This window comes from Pleurodeles waltl, chromosome 11 (assembly GCF_031143425.1).
Source record: "Pleurodeles waltl isolate 20211129_DDA chromosome 11, aPleWal1.hap1.20221129, whole genome shotgun sequence".
Lineage (NCBI taxonomy): Eukaryota > Metazoa > Chordata > Amphibia > Caudata > Salamandridae > Pleurodeles > Pleurodeles waltl.
In genome coordinates, this window is record NC_090450.1 from 83,107,745 (window position 1) to 83,130,937 (window position 23,193).

General features: G+C 43.8%; 1 protein-coding gene across 1 annotated transcript in view; it reads right to left on the bottom strand.

Moving 5' to 3' along the window:
* Positions 1-23,193, bottom strand: part of LOC138265430 (antihemorrhagic factor cHLP-B-like) — a 59,721-nt gene that overhangs the window by 14,551 nt on the left and 21,977 nt on the right. Inside the window, exons 3-6 of the mRNA XM_069213130.1 lie at positions 23,044-23,131; positions 17,360-17,526; positions 13,492-13,605; positions 11,435-11,530 (exon numbers count right to left, since the gene is read on the bottom strand). Of these exons, the coding sequence (XP_069069231.1) occupies positions 11,435-11,530; positions 13,492-13,605; positions 17,360-17,526; positions 23,044-23,131 (465 nt within the window). The remainder of the gene's footprint in view (positions 1-11,434; positions 11,531-13,491; positions 13,606-17,359; positions 17,527-23,043; positions 23,132-23,193) is intronic.

Consider the following 23,193-nt stretch of genomic DNA (forward strand, 5'->3'; position numbering starts at 1 on the left):
ATAACCCTCCCCAAGACCCTGAAAAGTGAGTGCAAAGTGCACCAAAGTTCCCCTAAGGACAAAATAGTCGTGTTAGAGGGAGAATGCAAGGAAAACACAAATCAGCAATGCAACAACGATGGATTCCTGTCTGAAGGTACCTGTGGAACAAGGGGACCAAGTCCAAAAGTCACAAGCAGCTCGGAGATGGGCAGATGCCCAAGAAATGCCAGCGGTTGGTGCAAAGAAGCTCTTACTAGGCTGAAGAACTGTGAATACTGCAGGAACGACAAGGGCTAGAGACTTCCCCTTTGGAGGATGGATCCCCCACGCCTTGGAGAGTCGTGCAGAAGTGTTTTCCCGCCGGATGGACGCCAACAAGCCTTGCTACACGCAAATCGTGCGTTTGGCGTTTTTGGACGCTGCTGGGGCCCAGGAGGGACCAGGAGGTCGCAAATTGGACCTGCAGAGAGAGGGGACGTCGAGTAAGACAAGGAGCCCTCACTGAAGCAGGTAGCACCCGGAGAAGTGCCAGAAACAGGCACTACGAGGATGCGTGAAACGGTGCTCGCCGAAGTTGCACAAAGGAGTCCCACGTCGCCGGAGACCAACTTAGAAAGTCGTGCAATGCAGGTTAGAGTGCCGTGGACCCAGGCTTGGCTGTGCACGAAGGATTTCCGCCGGAAGTGCACAGGGGCCGGAGAAGCTTGCAAAGTCGCGGTTCCCAGCAATGCAGCCCAGCGAGGTGAGGCAAGGACTTACCTCCACCAAACTTGGGCTGAAGAGTCACTGGACTGTGGGGGTCACTTGGACGGTGTCGCTGGATTCGAGGGACCTCGCTCGTCGTGCTGAGAGGAGACCCAAGGGACCGGAGATGCAGCTTTTTGGTGCCTGCGGTTGCAGGGGGAAGATTCCGTCGACCCACGGGAGATTTCTTCGGATCTTCTGGTGCAGAGAGGAGGCAGACTACCCCCACAGCATGCACAAGCAGGAAAACAGTCGAGAAGGCGGCAGGATCAGCGTTACAGAGTTGCAGTAGTCGTCTTTGCTACTATGTTGCAGGTTTGCAGGCTTCCAGCGCGGTCAGCGGTCGATTCCTTATCAGAAGGTGAAGAGGGAGATGCAGAGGAACTCGGCTGAGCTCATGCATTCGTTATCTAAAGTTTCCCCAGAGACAGAGACCCTAAATAGCCAGAAAAGAGGGTTTGGCTACCTAGGAGAGAGGAAAGGCTACTAACACCTGAAGGAGCCTATCACAAGGAGTCTCTGACGTCACCTGGTGGCACTGGCCACTCAGAGCAGTCCAGTGTGCCAGCAGCACCTCTGTTTCCAAGATGGCAGAGGTCTGGAGCACACTGGAGGAGCTCTGGACACCTCCCAGGGGAGGTGCAGGTCAGGGGAGTGGTCACTCCCCTTTCCTTTGTCCAGTTTCGCGCCAGAGCAGGGGCTAAGGGGTCCCTGAACCGGTGTAGACTGGCTTATGCAGAATTGGGCACCTCTGTGCCCAACAAAGCATTTCCAGAGGCTGGGGGAGGCTACTCCTCCCCTGCCTTCACACCATTTTCCAAAGGGAGAGGGTGTCACACCCTCTCTCAGAGGAAGTTCTTTGTTCTGCCATCCTGGGCCAGGCCTGGCTGGACCCCAGGAGGGCAGATGCCTGTCTGAGGGGTTGGCAGCAGCAGCAGCTGCAGAGAAACCCCAGGAAGGGCAGTCTGGCAGTACCAGGGTCTGTGCTACAGACCACTGGTATCATGGAATTGTACCAACAATGCCAGGATGGCATAGAGGGGGCAATTCCATGATCATAGACATGTTACATGGCCATATTCGGAGTTACCATGGTGAAGCTACATATAGGTAGTGACCTATATGTAGTGCACGCGTGTAATGGTGTCCCCGCACTCACAAAGTTCAGTGAATTGGCTCTGAACAATGTGGGGGCACCTTGGCTAGTGCCAGGGTGCCCTCACACTAAGTAACTTTGCACCTAACCTTTACCAGGTAAAGGTTAGACATATAGGTGACTTATAAGTTACTTAAGTGCAGTGTAAAATGGCTGTGAAATAACGTGGACGTTATTTCACTCAGGCTGCAGTGGCAGGCCTGTGTAAGAATTGTCAGAGCTCCCTATGGGTGGCAAAAGAAATGCTGCAGCCCATAGGGATCTCCTGGAACCCCAATACCCTGGGTACCTCAGTACCATATACTAGGGGATTATAAGGGTGTTCCAGTAAGCCAATGTAAATTGGTAAAAATGGTCACTAGCCTGTCAGTGACAATTTGGAAAGCAATGAGAGAGCATAACCACTGAGGTTCTGATTAGCAGAGCCTCAGTGAGACAGTTAGTCACTACACAGGTAACACATACAGGCACACTTATGAGCACTGGGGCCCTGGGTTACCAGGGTCCCAGTGACACATACAACTAAAACAACATATATACAGTGAAAAATGGGGGTAACATGCCAGGCAAGATGGTACTTTCCTACACAACCCCCCCCCAAACGAAGGACAATAAGACTAGCCATTACCTGATGAGTCTTCATTGTCTAAGTGGAAATATCTGGAGAGTCCATCTGCATTGGAGTGGCTACTCCCAGGTCTATGTTCCACTGTATAGTCCATTCCCTGTAGGGATATGGACCACCTCAACAATTTAGGATTTTCACCTTTCATTTGTTTTAGCCAAAGTAGAGGTTTGTGGTCTGTCTGAACAATGAAGTGAGTGCCAAACAGGTATGGCCTCAACTTCTTCAGAGCCCAGACCACAGCAAAGGCCTCCCTCTCAATGGCAGACCAACGCTTTTCTCTAGGGGTCAACCTTCTACTAATAAAAGCAACAGGTTGATCCTGGCCCTCAGAATTAAGTTGTGATAGGACTGCCCCTACTCCTAATTCAGATGCATCAGTTTGGACATAGAATTTTTTAGAGTAACAAGGGCTTTTCAGGACAGGTGCAGAGCACATGGCCTGCTTCAGCTCCTCAAAAGCTTTCTGACAGTTTGCTGTCCATAATACCTTTTTAGGCATTTTCTTGGATGTGAGGTCATTAAGAGGGGCTGCAATGGAGCCATAGTTCTTAATGAACCTCCTGTAATACCCAGTGAGGCCTAGGAAGGCTCTCACCTGAGTCTGAGTGGTAGGGGGAATCCAATCAATAATAGTTTGGATTTTCCCCTGAAGTGGTGCAATCTGTTCCCCACCAACAAGGTGTCCCAGATAAACCACCTTACCCTGCCCTATCTGGCACTTTGAAGCCTTGATAGTGAGGCCTGCCTTTTGCAGGGCCTCCAAAACTTTCCAAAGGTGGACCAGGTGATCATCCCAGCTGGAGCTAAAGACAGCTATATCATCCAAATATGCTGCACTGAAAGCTTCCAGCCCTTGCAGGACTGTGTTCACCAACCTCTGAAAAGTGGCAGGTGCATTTTTCAAACCAAAAGGCATTACAGTAAACTGGTAATGTCCTCCAATGGTAGAAAATGCAGTCTTAGGTTTAGCATCTTCTGACATTGTGATCTGCCAATACCCTGCAGTCAAATCAAAAGTGCTTAGATACTTGGCAGATGCCAGTGTATCTATTAGCTCATCTGCCCTGGGTATAGGGTGAGCATCTGTTTTGGTTACCAAGTTGAGACCTCTATAGTCTACACAAAACCTCATTTCCTTCTTTCCATCTTTAGAATTGGGTTTTGGTACCAGTACCACAGGAGAAGCCCATGGACTGTCAGAGTGCTCAACCACTCCTAGTTCCAACATCTTCTGAACTTCTTGCTTTATGCAGTCCCTGACATGGTCAGGCTGCCTATAGATCTTACTTTTGACAGGTAAACTGTCTCCAGTATCTATAGTGTGCTCACACCAAGAAGTGGTGCCTGGCACAATGGAGAAGAGTTCTGAAAATTGTCCTAGGAGGTTTATGCAATTATCTTTCTGCTCAGCAGTAAGACAATCAGCCAAAACTACCCCTTCCACAAGAGCATCTTGTTCTGTGGAAGAGAAGAGATCAGGTAGAGGATCACTGTCTTCTTCCTGTCCCTCATCTGTTGCCATGAGCAGGGTGAGATCAGCCCTGTCATAGTAGGGTTTCAGGCGGTTGACATGGAGCACCCTAAGGGGACTCCTGGCAGTGCCTAAGTCAACCAAGTAGGTGACTTCACCCTTCTTTTCAACAATTGTGTGTGGACCACTCCATTTATCTTGGAGTGCTCTTGGGGCCACAGGCTCCAAGACCCACACTTTCTGCCCTGGTTGGTACTGAACCAAAACAGCCTTCTGATCATGCCATTGCTTCTGGAGCTCTTGGCTGGCCTGAAGGTTTTTACTGGCCTTTTTCATGTACTCAGCCATCCTTGATCTGAGGCCAAGTACATAGTCCACAATATCCTGCTTAGGAGCTTTTAAAGGTTGTTCCCAACCCTCCTTTACAAGTGTGAGTGGACCCCTAACAGGGTGTCCAAAAAGAAGTTCAAAGGGGCTGAAGCCCACTCCTTTCTGGGGTACCTCCCTGTAGGCAAAAAGGAGGCATGGTAGAAGGATATCCCATCTCCTGCGGAGTTTTTCAGGGAGTCCCATAATCATGCCTTTGAGAGTTTTATTAAATCTCTCCACCAGTCCATTTGTTTGTGGATGATAGGGTGTTGTGAACTTGTAAGTTACACCACACTCCTTCCACATGGCCTTTAAGTATGCAGACATGAAATTGCTTCCTCTGTCTGATACTACTTCCTTTGGGAAGCCCACCCTGGAAAATATTCCCAGGAGGGCCTTTGCCACTGCAGGAGCTGTAGTGGTCCTTAAAGGAATAGCTTCAGGATACCTTGTGGCATGGTCCACTACCACTAAGATAAACCTATTGCCTGAAGCAGTAGGAGGGTCAAGGGGGCCAACTATGTCAACCCCTACCCTTTCAAAGGGAACCCCAACCACAGGCAGTGGGATAAGGGGTGCCTTTGGAGTGCTACCTGTCTTGCCACTGGCTTGACAGGTTTCACAGGACTTACAAAAATCTTTTGTGTCCTCAGACATCCTAGGCCAATGAAACAGTGGTACCAATCTGTCCCAAGTTTTCATTTGACCCAGGTGCCCAGCTAAGGGAATGTCATGTGCCAGTGTTAGGAGGAACTTTCTGTACTCCTGAGGAATCACTAATCTCCTGGCAGCTCCAGGTTTAGGATCCCTTTGCTCAGTGTACAAGAGGTTGTCCTCCCAGTAAACTCTGTGTGAGTCACTGACATCCCCATTAGCCTGTTTGACAGCTTGCTGTCTGAGACCCTCTAATGTGGGACAGGTTTGCTGTGCCACACTCAGCTCCTCTCTGGCAGGCCCCCCTTCACCCAAAAGCTCAGCAGTGTCTGCTTCCAGCTCCTCTGGTGTAGGTTCTGCACAGGGAGGGAATTCTTCTTCCTCAGAATTAGAATCCACTGTAGAGGGAGGGATAGTAGGAAGTGGTTTGCTTCTACTAGCCCTAGCTTTAGGGAGCACTTGGTCCATTGTTCCAGGATCCAAGCTTCCCTGTCCTTTTTGCTTTTTGGCCTGAGCCCTTGTCAAAGCAAAAATATGCCCTGGGATGCCCAGCATTGCTGCATGGGCCTCCAACTCCACATCTGACCAAGCTGATGTCTCCAAATCGTTCCCTAATAGACAGTCTACAGGTAAATCTGAAGCTACCACAACTTTCTTTGGACCAGATACCCCCCCCCAGTTGAGATTTACAACAGCCATGGGGTGGCTTTGTGTTATGTTGTGAGCATCGGTTACTTGGTACTGGTGTCCAAGTATGTGTTGTTCAGGGTGCACCAGTTTCTCAATCACCATTGTGACACTGGCACCTGTGTCCCTGTAGGCCTGGACCTCAACACCATTTATTAGGGTTAGTTGCTTGTACTTCTCCAAGTTATGGGGGCAAGCAACCAAAGTGGCTAAGTCAATAGCCCCTTCAGAGACTAAAGTAGCCTCTGTGGTCTCCCTAATCAGACCAACCCCAACTAAATTACCAAAAGTGAGCCCAGCTACTCCCTTGGATTGGCTATTAGTAGGTTTGCTCCCACCACCACTGCTATTAGTAGGGACACTAGGTGTAGCAGTAGGGGTTGTAGTGGTAGGAGCTGTGGTGCCTTTCTTTGGACAACTGGGATCTGTTGTCCAATGGCCTTTTATCTTACATAAATAGCACCATGGTTTCTTTTCCTTGTTCTGATTAGAGGATGGTTTGGGCCCACCACCCCCACCAGAGTGTTTTTGTGGGCCTGATGAAGACTCATTTTTAGATTTGTCCCCACCCTTGTCAGAAGACTTACCATCCTTCTTTTTGTTGCCATCTTTGTCACCCCCTGTATGAACTTTTCTGTTCACTCTTGTTCTGACCCATTTGTCTGCCTTCTTTCCCAATTCTTGGGGAGAGGTCAGATCAGAGTCCACCAAGTACTGGTGCAACAAATCAGACACACAATTATTAAGAATATGCTCTCTCAGGATTAAGTTATACAGGCTGTCATAATCAGTAACTTTACTGCCATGTAACCACCCCTCCAAGGCCTTCACTGCCTGGTCAATGAAATCAACCCAGTCTTGTGAAGACTCCTTTTTGGTATCTCTGAACTTGATCCTGTACTGTTCAGTGGTTAAGCCATAACCATCCAGGAGTGCATTCTTAAGAACTTGGAAATTGTTAGCATCATTTTCTTTTACAGTAAGGAGCCTATCCCTACCTTTTCCAGTAAATGATAGCCATAGGATAGCAGCCCACTGCCTTTGAGGGACATCCTGTACAGCACAGGCCCTCTCAAGTGCAGCAAACCACTTGTTAATGTCATCCCCCTCCTTGTAAGGGGGAACTATCTTATGCAGATTCCTGGAATCATGCTCTTTTGCAGGATGACTATGGGGAATACTGCTGCTGCCACCATGGGTATCTAAACCCATTTTCTGTCTTTCCCTCTCTATTTCTAAAGATTGTCTATCCAAATCCAGCTGTTGCTTCTTGAGCTTCAGTCTGGTTTGCTCCACTCTCAATCTATTGAGCTCCCTTTCCAACAATCTGTCATCAGGGTGGGTGGGAGGGACATTTCTAGATACAGAGGTGTGATGGGAATGAACAGAAGGAGACCTGTCCCTTACAGAGGGCACCCTAACAGCTTGGCTACCAGTATAATGTGAGAGCACATCATCAGTATGATGTGATTCAACCTCTGTACCAACTATGCTAGACTGTCTAGTAATGGGCAGGCTAAGAAGTTTCTTTCCTGAACCTTTTCCTGGGGGAGTCCCTGGATCAGATTGAGAACCATTAGCTACTTTTTCTACAGATTGGGCACTTATGGCCTTATCCTGTACTCTAAGCATATTAATTAACAGTTCTAAGGAAGGATTCTTCCCTACACTCAAACCTCTCTCTATGCAGAGACTCCTTGCTCCTTTCCAGCTAAGGTGATCATATGCAAGTTTGGACAGTTCAACTTTTTGGCCTGTGCCAGACATTTTTTAGAGAGAGTTAAAGTGATAGACCAAGAGAAAAAAGTTTTCAGAACTTTTTGGAAAGACAGAAAAAAACTTTTTAAACTTTTAAGAACTTTTTGAAAGTTTAGAAGTACTTTTCAGCACTTAGAAAAGAGTGAAAAGAGGAAATGCAAAACTTTTTGGCTATGTGTATATACACTGACCTTGTTTTGTATATTTTTCTCTTATGAAAAGTACAATGACAAGAGTGGTAAGTAGTCTCAAGCACTTATCCCACCGCTGCCACCAATGTAGGAGGCTGGACTGGCTTGTAGTGAGTACCAAGGGGTACTTGCACCTTGCACCAGGCCCAGTTATCCCTTATTAGTGTATAGGGTGTCTAGCAGCTTAGGCTGATAGATAATGGTAGCTTAGCAGAGCAGCTTAGGCTGAACTAGGAGACGTGTGAAGCTACTACAGTACCACTTAGTGTCATATGCACAATATCATAAGAAAACACAATACACAGTTATACTAAAAATAAAGGTACTTTATTTTTATGACAATATGCCAAAGTATCTTAGAGTGTACCCTCAGTGAGAGGATAGGAAATATACACAAGATATATATACACAATAGCAAAAATATGCAGTATAGTCTTAGAAAACAGTGCAAACAATGTATAATTACAATAGGATGCAATGGGGAAACATAGGGATAGGGGCAACACAAACCATATACTCCAAAAGTGGAATGTGAACCACGAATGGACCCCAAACCTATGTGACCTTGTAGAGGGTCGCTGGGACTATTAGAAAATAGTGAGAGTTAGAAAAATAACCCTCCCCAAGACCCTGAAAAGTGAGTGCAAAGTGCACCAAAGTTCCCCTAAGGACAAAATAGTCGTGTTAGAGGGAGAATGCAAGGAAAACACAAATCAGCAATGCAACAACGATGGATTCCTGTCTGAAGGTACCTGTGGAACAAGGGGACCAAGTCCAAAAGTCACAAGCAGCTCGGAGATGGGCAGATGCCCAAGAAATGCCAGCGGTTGGTGCAAAGAAGCTCTTACTAGGCTGAAGAACTGTGAATACTGCAGGAACGACAAGGGCTAGAGACTTCCCCTTTGGAGGATGGATCCCCCACGCCTTGGAGAGTCGTGCAGAAGTGTTTTCCCGCCGGATGGACGCCAACAAGCCTTGCTACACGCAAATCGTGCGTTTGGCGTTTTTGGACGCTGCTGGGGCCCAGGAGGGACCAGGAGGTCGCAAATTGGACCTGCAGAGAGAGGGGACGTCGAGTAAGACAAGGAGCCCTCACTGAAGCAGGTAGCACCCGGAGAAGTGCCAGAAACAGGCACTACGAGGATGCGTGAAACGGTGCTCGCCGAAGTTGCACAAAGGAGTCCCACGTCGCCGGAGACCAACTTAGAAAGTCGTGCAATGCAGGTTAGAGTGCCGTGGACCCAGGCTTGGCTGTGCACGAAGGATTTCCGCCGGAAGTGCACAGGGGCCGGAGAAGCTTGCAAAGTCGCGGTTCCCAGCAATGCAGCCCAGCGAGGTGAGGCAAGGACTTACCTCCACCAAACTTGGGCTGAAGAGTCACTGGACTGTGGGGGTCACTTGGACGGTGTCGCTGGATTCGAGGGACCTCGCTCGTCGTGCTGAGAGGAGACCCAAGGGACCGGAGATGCAGCTTTTTGGTGCCTGCGGTTGCAGGGGGAAGATTCCGTCGACCCACGGGAGATTTCTTCGGATCTTCTGGTGCAGAGAGGAGGCAGACTACCCCCACAGCATGCACAAGCAGGAAAACAGTCGAGAAGGCGGCAGGATCAGCGTTACAGAGTTGCAGTAGTCGTCTTTGCTACTATGTTGCAGGTTTGCAGGCTTCCAGCGCGGTCAGCGGTCGATTCCTTATCAGAAGGTGAAGAGGGAGATGCAGAGGAACTCGGCTGAGCTCATGCATTCGTTATCTAAAGTTTCCCCAGAGACAGAGACCCTAAATAGCCAGAAAAGAGGGTTTGGCTACCTAGGAGAGAGGAAAGGCTACTAACACCTGAAGGAGCCTATCACAAGGAGTCTCTGACGTCACCTGGTGGCACTGGCCACTCAGAGCAGTCCAGTGTGCCAGCAGCACCTCTGTTTCCAAGATGGCAGAGGTCTGGAGCACACTGGAGGAGCTCTGGACACCTCCCAGGGGAGGTGCAGGTCAGGGGAGTGGTCACTCCCCTTTCCTTTGTCCAGTTTCGCGCCAGAGCAGGGGCTAAGGGGTCCCTGAACCGGTGTAGACTGGCTTATGCAGAATTGGGCACCTCTGTGCCCAACAAAGCATTTCCAGAGGCTGGGGGAGGCTACTCCTCCCCTGCCTTCACACCATTTTCCAAAGGGAGAGGGTGTCACACCCTCTCTCAGAGGAAGTTCTTTGTTCTGCCATCCTGGGCCAGGCCTGGCTGGACCCCAGGAGGGCAGATGCCTGTCTGAGGGGTTGGCAGCAGCAGCAGCTGCAGAGAAACCCCAGGAAGGGCAGTCTGGCAGTACCAGGGTCTGTGCTACAGACCACTGGTATCATGGAATTGTACCAACAATGCCAGGATGGCATAGAGGGGGCAATTCCATGATCATAGACATGTTACATGGCCATATTCGGAGTTACCATGGTGAAGCTACATATAGGTAGTGACCTATATGTAGTGCACGCGTGTAATGGTGTCCCCGCACTCACAAAGTTCAGTGAATTGGCTCTGAACAATGTGGGGGCACCTTGGCTAGTGCCAGGGTGCCCTCACACTAAGTAACTTTGCACCTAACCTTTACCAGGTAAAGGTTAGACATATAGGTGACTTATAAGTTACTTAAGTGCAGTGTAAAATGGCTGTGAAATAACGTGGACGTTATTTCACTCAGGCTGCAGTGGCAGGCCTGTGTAAGAATTGTCAGAGCTCCCTATGGGTGGCAAAAGAAATGCTGCAGCCCATAGGGATCTCCTGGAACCCCAATACCCTGGGTACCTCAGTACCATATACTAGGGGATTATAAGGGTGTTCCAGTAAGCCAATGTAAATTGGTAAAAATGGTCACTAGCCTGTCAGTGACAATTTGGAAAGCAATGAGAGAGCATAACCACTGAGGTTCTGATTAGCAGAGCCTCAGTGAGACAGTTAGTCACTACACAGGTAACACATACAGGCACACTTATGAGCACTGGGGCCCTGGGTTACCAGGGTCCCAGTGACACATACAACTAAAACAACATATATACAGTGAAAAATGGGGGTAACATGCCAGGCAAGATGGTACTTTCCTACACTGGCCCCACCAGGGCTTTCAGAGAGATAGTGACAAAATTATAATACATTTTTTTTTTTTTTTTTTATTTGTCATTGCCTGACTCTGAGCAGGGGAGCAACACTCCTCCACTTTTACGGAGGAGCCGCCCCTGCAAATATTGTGTATTTATCCTAAAGACAGAATATAAAAAAGACTTGTGCTTTATTTTACTAATTTGCCAACAGTCATTCTAAAAGGAGGAATCATAGCAGGCCTGTCAACATCTGGGCATCATCCTGAACTTCGCTTGTATTAGGTAGATATGCTCAAATACTATAATTAACTTTACTGTTTTCAATTTTTATTTGGTGTGAATTCATAAGAGATTTTTACTGTTTCCTAATGGTTTAAAAAAATATTAAAACAGTGGTTTTAACTGTCTATTCTTTTTTGCTCCATACGTAATCACTGGGGTGAGGTTTTTCCAGTGCTAATAAAAATGGACTTTTATTTTCTTCCTTCCCCTCATTCATTCATTTTGTAAATGATTCCTACATTCTTCGGGCAATTCATATATTACACATTGATATCGTAAAGGCTTGATTGATTCACTCCTTTTTTTAATTTTTCTTACATTCGTTAGGCAATACATATTACTCAGTATCCCACTGGGCTAACTGACAGGCTTGATTCGTTTTGGATGAGTTATCTAGTTTAATCTGATAAACAAAGAGTACTAAAGAATACTGTACCTCGGGTTCAAAGATGTCGCATGAGACTGACACATGCTGTACCCCAGGACCTTCCATTTCAACATTCATCACAGAGCCTTTGCAGAATCCAGTATGCTGCAAAGAAAGAGTTACACAACTTGAGATAAGCAGATAATGCCCACAATTTGTAGAACTAGTAAACATTCCATACCATAAGAATTTATTCACAGGACAACATGACCCTATAACATCAAAGAGGAGAGGAAAAGAGTGGAGATGTTAGGAGTTTACTATGTCTGCTGGTCACTTAAAATACATGTAATTCTTTCATGTTTAAAGTTGTGCAAATGCCCATGTGAGACTGTATTCTCACCTGTTCTCAGTGGCAAACTGACTGCATTTTCCCACTATCCATTAACTTTTAATAACCAAAAAAAAAAAAAAAAACTATATTTAGTCAAACAAAAATCATGTGTAAAATGCCATGAACCAATTACCTCTAAGACTTTTGCCTGTGCAAGAGATGATTACACCACATATCTTGCTCTGGATCATGCAAAGAATAGGGTATTTTTTAATCTTGCCCTGTATCATGTAAAGAATAGTGTATTTATTTATATCTCTATGAGGAAATTTGCTTATCACAAACCAGGGTTGGAAGTATTCAAGTTAGTTGTCACATGCTTCTGGGGATCTGCGTGTCTCGATTCTATGAAAGGAAAAAACCCTTACCCAGGTAGTTTCATTTACATTTTAAATATTGAATATGTTTAGAAATATTTGCGGTTTATAAACCTTGTATTCGGTGAGTTATTTATGGTTTGAAGAATGTTGTGTGAGATACAGATCGCAGTTGTAACCATATCTTGCAAATTTCAGTACTTTTTTAATTTGTAATTCATAAACATAACTGCACTTCCACTGTGTTTTCAAGTGAATTTCTAAGATTTTTTACAAAGTGATGTTACTGTGTTATATTCAAAGCTCAGCATATCTTCACTTTACCCTGTTTTTTGTAAAGCACTCCCTGCCCCAATAATGGATCTTTTGTTTATTGTTTTCAGGACATGCAGGCTGAGTTCCCCATGTGATGTAAGGCAGCCAAATCATTTTCTTCCAGCTGCGTCCAGTCAATCACATTTAGGGCCTGATTGAGATCTCACCGATGCAATACTCTGTCCCAAATGTGACGGATATCCCGTTCGCCAGATTACGATCTCCATAGGTTACAATGGGATTGTAATACGGTGGCTGAAATATCAGTCACGTTTGTGACAGTGTATTCTTCTCCATTCTTCTCCACCGAGGTCTAAATCAAGCCCTTAGTTCTTTGACACTGGCTTTGGTTTCAAAGACCCAAAAAGGACAATGGGATAAATCTCTATTGTCAAATCAAAATTGTTGTTTTTTAACGTAGATCTTTGGATGGTCCACAAGCCGACATTCAAAGACAACCCACCAATTAAACATGCAGGTATCTCTAGCTTGTTTGACAGCCTGGCTCAATTCGAGGTCCACAGAACTACTTCTATAATGCTAGTTACTCAAAAACTAAAGAAAGGATTTAGAACGAGCAAACGCATATATGACTAAAACTGTTCCCAAATTCTAGTCTATGTTATACTTGTTCAGAAGTCTTGCCACTTGTGCTTGTAGTGCAAAGAGAGGAGTCATTCTCCGTTACAATACCAAAACCTCTACTAATCATATCAAAGATGATTTTGGAGAAGAAGCAAATGAGCTTCTTGTCTCTTCTAGTAATTGGTAATGAAATTGTATTGTAATAACGGCGTTGAAAATAACTGAAGTAAGAAGGAGCCTTCCATATGCTAGTTTTCTAAATATTTTTGTAGAACGTTTGTAATAATGTTCCTGTAACACTATAAGACCTCAAACACTACCTTTTTCACATGAAGCTATTATGTAGCGAATATGCTCCTAACAATTCACCCAAAAAATCTTTTATTCAAGGTTCTTTATTGCCTCACTTCTAAAGAGTTCACTGAAATCAGACACAATAGGACACATATTTACCAACATTTAGTCAATACGAAGTAGTGAAAGTAGTGTAAAACATTAATAAAAGATGCACTTACCCCAAATTCACATTTGAGGGGCTTACACTTGGAGATATCAGCAACAGGTGTATCTTTGGTGCAGTCTGTCTCCTTGACTGTAAATTCCACAAAATAAGAGGCACCGACAACCCACTGCAATTGGTGAATTAAAGAAATCACTTCAGAATAAGTACTAACGACTATCAAGAGTTATGTATTTGACAGCCATGTCCCTATTTGTTTAAGTACTATAGCATTTTTATTAGGTATTGGGTGATAGAATACAAAGCACAAGGCAAAGTTATAACTTAGGAGAATCTTAATTGGAGATGTGACTACAAAGCAAGATGCAAGGATGTTCTTCAGAATAAGCTTTGTAACTACAAAGCACAATGCAATGTTTTAGCTTGGAAGAAGCTTACTGAAAGTAATGACTATAAAGCACAATGCAAGCATATAGGTTGGGAGTCTCTTAAGGAGTAGTTACCACAAAGCACTTTGCAAAGACATAGCTGAAGAGAAGCTTAATAGGAGGTGACTATGAAGCACAATGTAAGGATAGTTTACTGCGAGACATGTACTGTAAAAAATTGATTAAAAGGCCAAAGCAAGACAAGTATTTGAGAGAAGCTTTCTGAGAGAAGTAACTACAAACCCCAAGGCAATGATATGTTTGGCAAAAACTTGTTGGGGGGGTGTGGCTTTTAATTCACCAGGTAATCAATGACACTCAGTCATTCAGGATCTTAAGTGGGCAGGATTTCAAAATCATATATGGCTGCATATGAGCAATTACACACTGAAATAGGTGAGGATGGTGTAAAGCCAACCTGTGGAGGTGCTCTAGATGGAGATTCATCATTAATTATATGTAAATGTCTGCAAACAATACAGTTCTATACATAAAGGGTATTGAAGGGGAGTCATGGATCTGTTACATAAAGGATGGACTCTAGCAGTCCTGCTCATAAAAGGGATGTGCTTCATCCCTTACACAGCCTCGACCGCTGGTAAAACCCAACCTGCCTCGCTTATAGCTCGGGCACATCTACAAGGTCTTCTGCATCTGTGCTGACATTGATCCACACATACATCTTGTTCCACTGAGAGCAAGAGACCACTGTCATCAGTAGACTAGTGTTCCTGCAGATCATGTCTCTTGATCTGCTGTTGTGTTTTTTACATGTTGAATAATAACAGTGCACCCATGGAGGTCTTACCCATCAACAGTGGATAGGGAACCTACAGCAGGCTTTCCTTCTGAAGCATCGAGAAACACCCATCTCCCCTGTAATTCTTAAGACCCACTTCAAGTGTGCGTGGTAGGCAGCGGCATATCCTCTAGGTTGTAATAATGCAGGGATTTTAGAGCACTATGAGGGAAAGATGTATTTTGGTTTATCATACATAATTTTTCACCCTAATTGTGGAGTAAAACAAACTTTTTGGAGCAGTCACTTTTGAATGAATACATCCTACATCTCTTTCTATCCCATGGGCAATATGTGGGGGCTTTCAATATAAATAGCAGGTAGCAATGCACATGTAAAGCAGTTTTTTCAACACACATTCGTCTGATGCACAAAGACTTTGGTATGGGTATTCATAACTTGCTCATGTGGTAGTGCTGGTCTAGTTCTGAATTCCAGGAGTCAGCTATTTGTACTCTTGGCGTTCTCTGCAAACTCAAGTATGTCATGAGTACTTAAAGGCAAAATGCCTTATTTAGACTTCGGCAGAGGGACTACTCCATAAAAATCAGGTTGATATCCCATCTGTCATTTTACAAGCACAACATGTTAAAATGCATTTGTGGGAAAACTAGGCTGATTGCAGAAGCCCCCTAACTTTTTGCCCCCATTTTTCATTTATGCTGGTGTTTTTCTGACTTTCTAAACATTCCCAGGGCCTGTGCTCTGATTAAAATGATTATGCAAATCAGGCTAATTATAATTAGATATGTCAACCTACATAGAAGTCACCAGTATGTGGTAGATCATGTAGGTTTAGGGACCCCAGCATAGGTAGTGTGCCCACAGGTGCACTGCTGTGGTGCCCCTGGTCATTTTAAAGGCAGGCCTGCCTTACTGGCTGTTTTTCAGTTGAAGTTAACCCCAAATTCGACTTTGGAATTAAAAGTACTTCCAAAGTCTTAAACTACCTTATTTGTACATATATGACACCCTTAAGGTGCGCCCTAGGTGCTTTCAGGATTGGGTGCAGTGTAACTATAAGCAGGGACTTTATAAAAGGTGTTTTAAAAGCCCTGGTAAGGAAACAATAGCTACATTCGTTTTTCTCCATTGTAGTGAATGGGCTCCATAGGCCAACACAGGAAGACTTCATTTTTATTTAACAAAGTCTTAAAATGAGCTAAATATTTCAAGTTTGGTATCAACATTATTGTTATAATAAATCCAACAACTTGCCATTGTTGAATTTACTATAACTAACTCAGGGAAAGAGTTTTAGAACTCTACGTGAAAATTACCAGTTTCATCTCTGTAGTGCCCTTCTCTGATTGGCCAGGCTGCCTTGCTGAGGTGTTAAGTGGGCTCAGATGAACACAAAGGAAGTGCCTGGGGGAGGTGAACTCCCTCAGCAGATGCTGAAATAGGATAGGGCGAGCAGCCAACTGTACTTCAAAAGAGGGAAGGATATTTGGGCCAGCAAGTGGACCTCCCCATTTCCTGCATAACCAGAAAGCCAGGTGCCCCCTGATTAAGAGACGGCTGGAAAGGGGTGTGTTAGGGTAAACTTAACTGTAAAGCACACAATGTTCATGGAGGAATCATTTCCATACAAATATTTCAGTGATATTAAATACTATTAATGTTGTAATCAACCATAGATCAAATTTCATAAATTAATAAATCTTCAGTGTGTAATTTCTTTCTGAGAAAATGAAGAATTTTTATATATCCACTAATAATATATCTATCAATATAGCAAAGAAACAAAGAGATGTTTTGGTGTTTTTATACAAATGCACTGGTGACCCCTCTTGTCCACAATCAATTTACATCCAAGGGACAGAAGGAGAGCACCAACCCTTCTGACGCTCCAACCACAAAAGGTTTGAGTCCTATATGCAGTCTTTCAAACAATCAGAAATCACTCCTAGGGGAGTCCAGCAGCTCATGCAAAGAATTGAATCATGGTCAGTATAAGGTTGATGTTTCGGTCTCCCAAGGCTCATACTGTCCATGAGACCATCCTTAGAACCGCCAGCCTGTTGGCGGCACTACCGTCACTGTAACACCGACCGCCGGGGTCATAATGACCCCCTTAATCTTTAAAAATGTATATCTCCGTTTCCCTTTATCGGCTTTTTGTTTCTGACATTTTAGTGTCATTTTAAAGATAAAAAAATAATCTATTTTTATAAACTGGTGTTAGATTCTTATTTTGTTTTTTGTTTTACTTATTTACTGTTTTGTGACTTTTAAATGCTTTATGCACCTGCCTTCTAAATTAAGCCTAACTGCTCGTTGCCAAGCTACCAAGAGTTGAGCTGGGATTAATTTATTGAGACCTAAATGGACCTAAATGTGGGTTTGTGGCCTATTGCTAAGTGTAGGTACTTTCCTGCCCTTACCAATAATCCACTTTCAAATAGCACTTGTAATACAACATACAGGACAGCTGCAATTTTTGTGCAGTTTATCCCATCCATCAAACTCTAAATATAGCTCAGGTCACAGCAAAATCTTTGTGATTGGGTCAATGAACTGTTACTTGAAAAGGCAAAGATTAGACCCTGTGTCTGATTCCAAAAATCAATGTTTCAACCATTTGGCATCCTCTTTTTAAGACCTTAGTAGTTTAATACTCCACAGAACTAACATGCTTTTGGGCTTTGAACTTGAACCATTGAGTTGTCCCAGCCTGACCCATGCAGCCTTACCTGCATAGAAGTTCGTGTGATGATGTCAAGGGAAAAGTACTTTGTGAGGTTGCTCTCCCGGTTGAATTTGTCAAGGCTCAGTTGAGCAGTCTCTCGAAACTTGGGGTCCTCCTGAGTGCTCTGAACTGGGCAGTCGGGGCAGAGCATTTGAATTTGGCTTCGTGGCACTATTTAAAATGAAACAACACAAAGTACTTACATATTTTTTCACTACCAGACAAACATCTTAGTGGAGGAACATTATGATTGGGCATCATATTGGCTCTTTAGATATTAACAGGTGGCATTAATCACTGATAGGCAATTAATGTAGGAATTGTACAAGTGCTGCACAATATGTTCTTTAAATCTCATATACACAAAGAGGACTAGGCTAAACCATACACTAACTGCTGAACACCAATTGCACAGTTCACACATTCATTTTATGCTGTAAACCTACTGTTAAGGCTCACAGTGGCTACATTTACTCCGATCAGGTACCCACAAAGAGGCACCTAATAGATAATAATGCATTTACTACTAATTATTTCCATGACTGCTGTAATAACCCCTGCATATTTGTAGGCATCAAAAAACTCCTCTACAACTCTTTTCCATCCTGCAAATGGTTTGAGGGCAGGTCCAACTAAGGCCTTGAATGAATAACCTTCCCAAATGGAAATGCGTCTAAATTGCATGGGTTATACGAAGAGTTGTTTACACCAATAAAAATGTTTTCTTCATCAAATTAAATGAGAAAAACAAGCAATGGCAAAGCCAATAGACCTGGTTTTTGCAAGCTTGCAGTGTTTTTTGGAAACACGTTCAACAGGCGATAGAAGTTGAAATGTAATACAATATAAAAATCCTCCTGGGCACTGCAGTACTGGCTATTCAGATTGACTATCCAGACTCATGTCACTTACTGGAATACTCGCCCACTAACAGTTATGGGAAAGATTGACCTTTCTAAAATGGTGGTCCTACCGCTTTTGCTCCATTTTTTTGTGACTCTCCCAGAGATCATCCTGCAGAAAATTCCAGGACCTCAACGTTATGGGGCACTGGGAGGTGGTGGATTGCACAGGCCAATAACATGTGGCTCTACCTCCCAAATTATCAAGGCAGAATCAGTGCACCAGACTACCAAGCATATTACTACGCAGACTGGCTGCAATGCCCTGCTGGAACAGGCCTCACAACAGACCAGATACATTTTGGAACCCTACAGAATGCACTTTACTTTATTTGGTAGACTAAAGGACCCCAAAGTGCACTACACACCTAGAGGTAGGGCGTGCCGGTGTGCACAATACCATGAAATACACTAGGGCTGAGCCTGCTTATGCCCCAGCTATCTCAATGAAGGGGCTCCCCACTCAACTAATGCAGATTTCTTCCAGTGACCTGGTATGCAGGGATCCTCCAGGACTGTGAGCCGTGGGGTTCCTTTTTGATTATGGCCTTTTCCTTGATTTTCAGGCCTTGGACATTTGCAAGGAGCTCCACACAGGAGAATTCCTCTCATATGGCAGAATTTGGCTTGTGATACATCGGACATGGCTAACGATTGGAGAGGAACCCACACCATATTACAGGATCTTCACAAAATGGGGAATAAGACAAGACAGGTGTGCTGGCTATACAGTTTGGACTAAAACAGGAATATGCTTACACATATTTAAGGCTGAATGTGAAAATGAACTCCACGTAGTCTTCAATGATAAGGATTTGAAAGCCAGAGTACAATACTCCTAACAAATTCCCTGTAACGCTTGCTTTAAATGTATACAAACCTGTATTCTACACAGAGCATATTTAACACCCCCAAAAATTACATATACTTTTCCCCTAGTCTCTGCATGCCAACAGGAGCCAGCACACTTGAGCCACATGTTATTGGACTGTGCATAAATGTATCCATTTTGGTCTGGAGTGCTCTTTATGTTAACCCAACTCTTGGATAGATCACTCCAATGTTTTCCAAGAACAGCCCTCTTCGGCAATAACCAGAGGGAGCTAAGCTCACAACTGGATTCCTGGACCTCGCTCTCTTCCTGGTGCACTGTGTCATCTGCTGGAGATGGAAAGTCACGATCCCTTCTACGTTTTCCTCCTAGCATGGGAACCTTCAACACTGGGCGTAGGCTGAAGGAACTTCCCTGCACAGAGAGGAGAAACAGGGTCTCTGCCAGTACCTACTGCAGACCTCTGGATCGCCCTGGCTCTTACCCAGAAAGCATTGATCACCAGTGACAACTTCTCGGCCTGGGGGTGTGCTTGCCTGGTGCCTGGTAATAGCAGACACTCGGGGTGTCTCTCTCCTGCTTCCCCCACCTTCTATCATTGGGGCCCACTTTAAGTCCGGAACTATTCACTTCCCACTCCCATGTGGTGCACTGTTAATAGGACAAACTCTGTAATAGGCTGACCTGGCCCATCTCCACATCACACAATATCGATCACTCCAAAAAAGCACTCAACTCAAAACGTTTGCGTGAAGAAGCTATGGACCCACAAACCCACTCCGTCTCTCATCTCTTCCCACTCGATATAGTTAATTTTTTTCCAACTGTTTACGTTTTCTAGCTCAGACACCGCTTTATAAATTATGCCACACTTTCCTGATTGTAGGGCAGCATATAAAACTGTAACCTCACCTGTTGAAAACTATGCATATAAAACAGTGTACTGTATACCTTTCAAAACTTAATAAAAATGATTTGCAAAACATTTCTCTTGTGCAACATCTCAGCACATATATGTAGTACTAGTGACCGCACCACCTGTCCCTACAAGTCTACTTGACATCATGTGGGGTGACCAATACAAGGGATGTACCTTCCCCCTTAAAGACAGGGAACCTTCTATTCCCACCTATTCCGATGCAATACTTGGCACACTTGATGGCTGGTATCCCAGTCCTTGCTGCCCTACGCTCACCCCCAGATCCCCAGAAAGTGTATCGACAAAAACCCTTATGTTATACCACTGCAATATTTACCTCTAAAATCCCATTCCACAAATGTTTCTTTAAGTTACAAATTATTAGTTAAGAACCATTTTTGAGACTTAAAGCAAGGGTTTGACTGAAGAACTTAGGTTCTGTGCTTTCAGGCACCCACAAGGTTACACTACTGTTGTTACCCATGCACAGAAGTATGCATTATGATAGAGAATGTACTGTTCCGTATACTGTACACGGTTGTTTCTTATACCATAAACACAATGTGTGGCTTTCTTGTTTGCATTTTCGGTTATACTTCTAAAAACTCTAATAAAAATATTTATAAGAAAATTAAAAATCTGGTATTTAAAGGTGGTGCACACGTCTGCAGGAAAATAGTGAAAAATGACCCACTCAAAAATATATACAGAACCAGCATGGAATCAAAGCAGAAATTAAATTAAAATTGGTCTACTAGCAATTTCACTGAAGTGGATTACTTTTAGGCAGATGAACATCAGTGTGTGTGTATATATATATATATATATATATATACGTATATATATATATATATATATAAAGCCTAAAAAGCACTGAAATGTTCTATAATTCGCACAACAGTTTTGTAAACCATTACCATAACATGTGCACCAACTGCAATACTTACGACTACACAATTTTAGACCACTATATAACCACAACTAAAAGCACCACTTAAAATAAAATAAAATACAATATACTGAAACCAATACTTCGTTTCTAGTCGTCTCATTGATATGTGATATAGAATCTAACCTATGAGATCAGTTATGACACGTGTAATTGCATCTGATACATAAAGGGTGAGTTCATGAGCATTGCATTTGGTGTGCAATGATCTTCTGCTTCACTGGCTGATCCCTCCAAGACATGATTCGCATAAAGGAAACTGTGCCAGAGGAAAGCTTCCATTCGAAAATCATGTACTACCCTAAATCGAGGTTCAGTAACTGCTGATACACCCCTTTACGACCCAAAGTTAGGAGGCGGGCATCACTTTCATGCCTCTTCATACTTACAATTCAGGAAAGGTCCACAGAAACCCTTTTACAAGTTGGGAAGACTCTTCTGATCCAAATGTTTTTTGTTCATTGGACAAAGCTTTGCTGTAGTCGCAAATCCTGGCTTTGCGACCCAGGTAAGACTTTGTACATCTATCCCTATATGGATATATGATACTCAAGGTATCATACTAATTTTATTCATTTTCCCCTTGAATTCTTTTATAGCAAAAAATGGGTGACATTTTGCTAAAAGACTGCCTTTCCCAGGAACCATGAGTGGTGGGCTTCTGTCACTTCTATGCAAGAGAGGAAGATGACAAGTAGGGGTGCAAATATTGTTTTATCATGCAAGCAAAGTCCTACATAAGTCACAACTGAGCTACCTATAGTTTGCAGAGTTTCCAGCTTTTCATCTGTTTACACTTAGAAATAGTTACTCTTTGTCTCCATTTTCTCACGAGTGTTAGTCGCTGCTAAAAAATTGAAACTGAATGGACACTGCAGATCTCTTGCTTCTCTCAACAACATTAAAGAAGCACAGAAGATCTGATGTTCAGGTGTAATAGTTACATAGCCATGGACCACAAGGACAGGCTAGGAGGACCTTCCTTTTCCCATCTGGGAACAAAACAACTGGATCTTACTCTTTAAAGTACTGGTACTGAGAGACCAAAACGTAGGCTTTAAGTTAGCGCTGCAAAAAATACCTTTTTAGGGAATTCTAAAGATCTACTCCTCTCTGCTCTACGGGTTTTTTAGTGCTGGGGCGCTTCTTGGGAAGCAGCTATGCACTTTTAAAATGGCATTCATTCATTCATTTCTTCAGAGAACGTTGTGAACTTTGGGTAGCATTTGTAGTGTTCACAATAATTATGCAAAGTTTTAAAGAAAACGGTTTGCAATTGTGCACACCAACCTCTGTTTTGTGCAACATTATCTGTTCCTACCCATCAAAAAAGAGGAAAGCTGTTGTTATCCAAATTATTTCTTTCTTGAACTTCAGTCTACCATGATTTTGATTTTTCAGGTGCCAAGAACCCTGAATTATTCACATTGGATCCTTCCACTAGTTTTTCAAAGTTCACAGTTATTCTTGCTTGTAATGTGTTTATCAACCAAGGATTTCATTTTATTGCATTTGGGAATCAGTAACGTACATGTATAGGTTTTCAGATTAGGCTGTGTTGGGGATTTTATTAGGAAAGTAGACTTTTGAAAGAAAGCCAACTTTCCTAAGCACAAAGGAAGCAAGAACAATGTCCTGGTTAAAGGAGAAAATAGTTGATTGTTGTCATATGAGATCTGTCACCCAGTCAGGTAATGCTTCATGGCAGATTAACTACTACATCGGAGCATCATAGGAAGTATTCCCTCGACAGAGCCAACTGGAGCTCTATTGATGTAAATATTAACGGCCCGCTGAAGTCCAAATGAGGAAGATAACTGGCAGTTCAGCCAACAGGGTACTCACTGCGCTTGTAACGGAGTACTGTGTGCAACAAAACTCAGGCCCTGATTTTTTTCATACCATATCTAAGCCACAATATTTTGGTTCCCACACGCTGAACATCTGGCTCTCAGGCTACAATTGTCAACTTCACACTGGTCTCCCTTTACACCCCTGGTATATTTCACAGATTATTTTCCTGGCAGGATAACGTGCAGTGCTCTCGATTCTGGCTCCACAATCAGCCACGTCATAAGGGGTGTACCTGGATGCAGCGTGCAGTCATAGTTATACAGGTGAACAATCCTTCTGGGCCGGTTAACGTGCATTGTTGCTTTGCATTTCCCATAAACCTGCAATGCAAAACGCACGAATCATTCAGCGCATTTGATATTTAAACTATTATCAACATAAT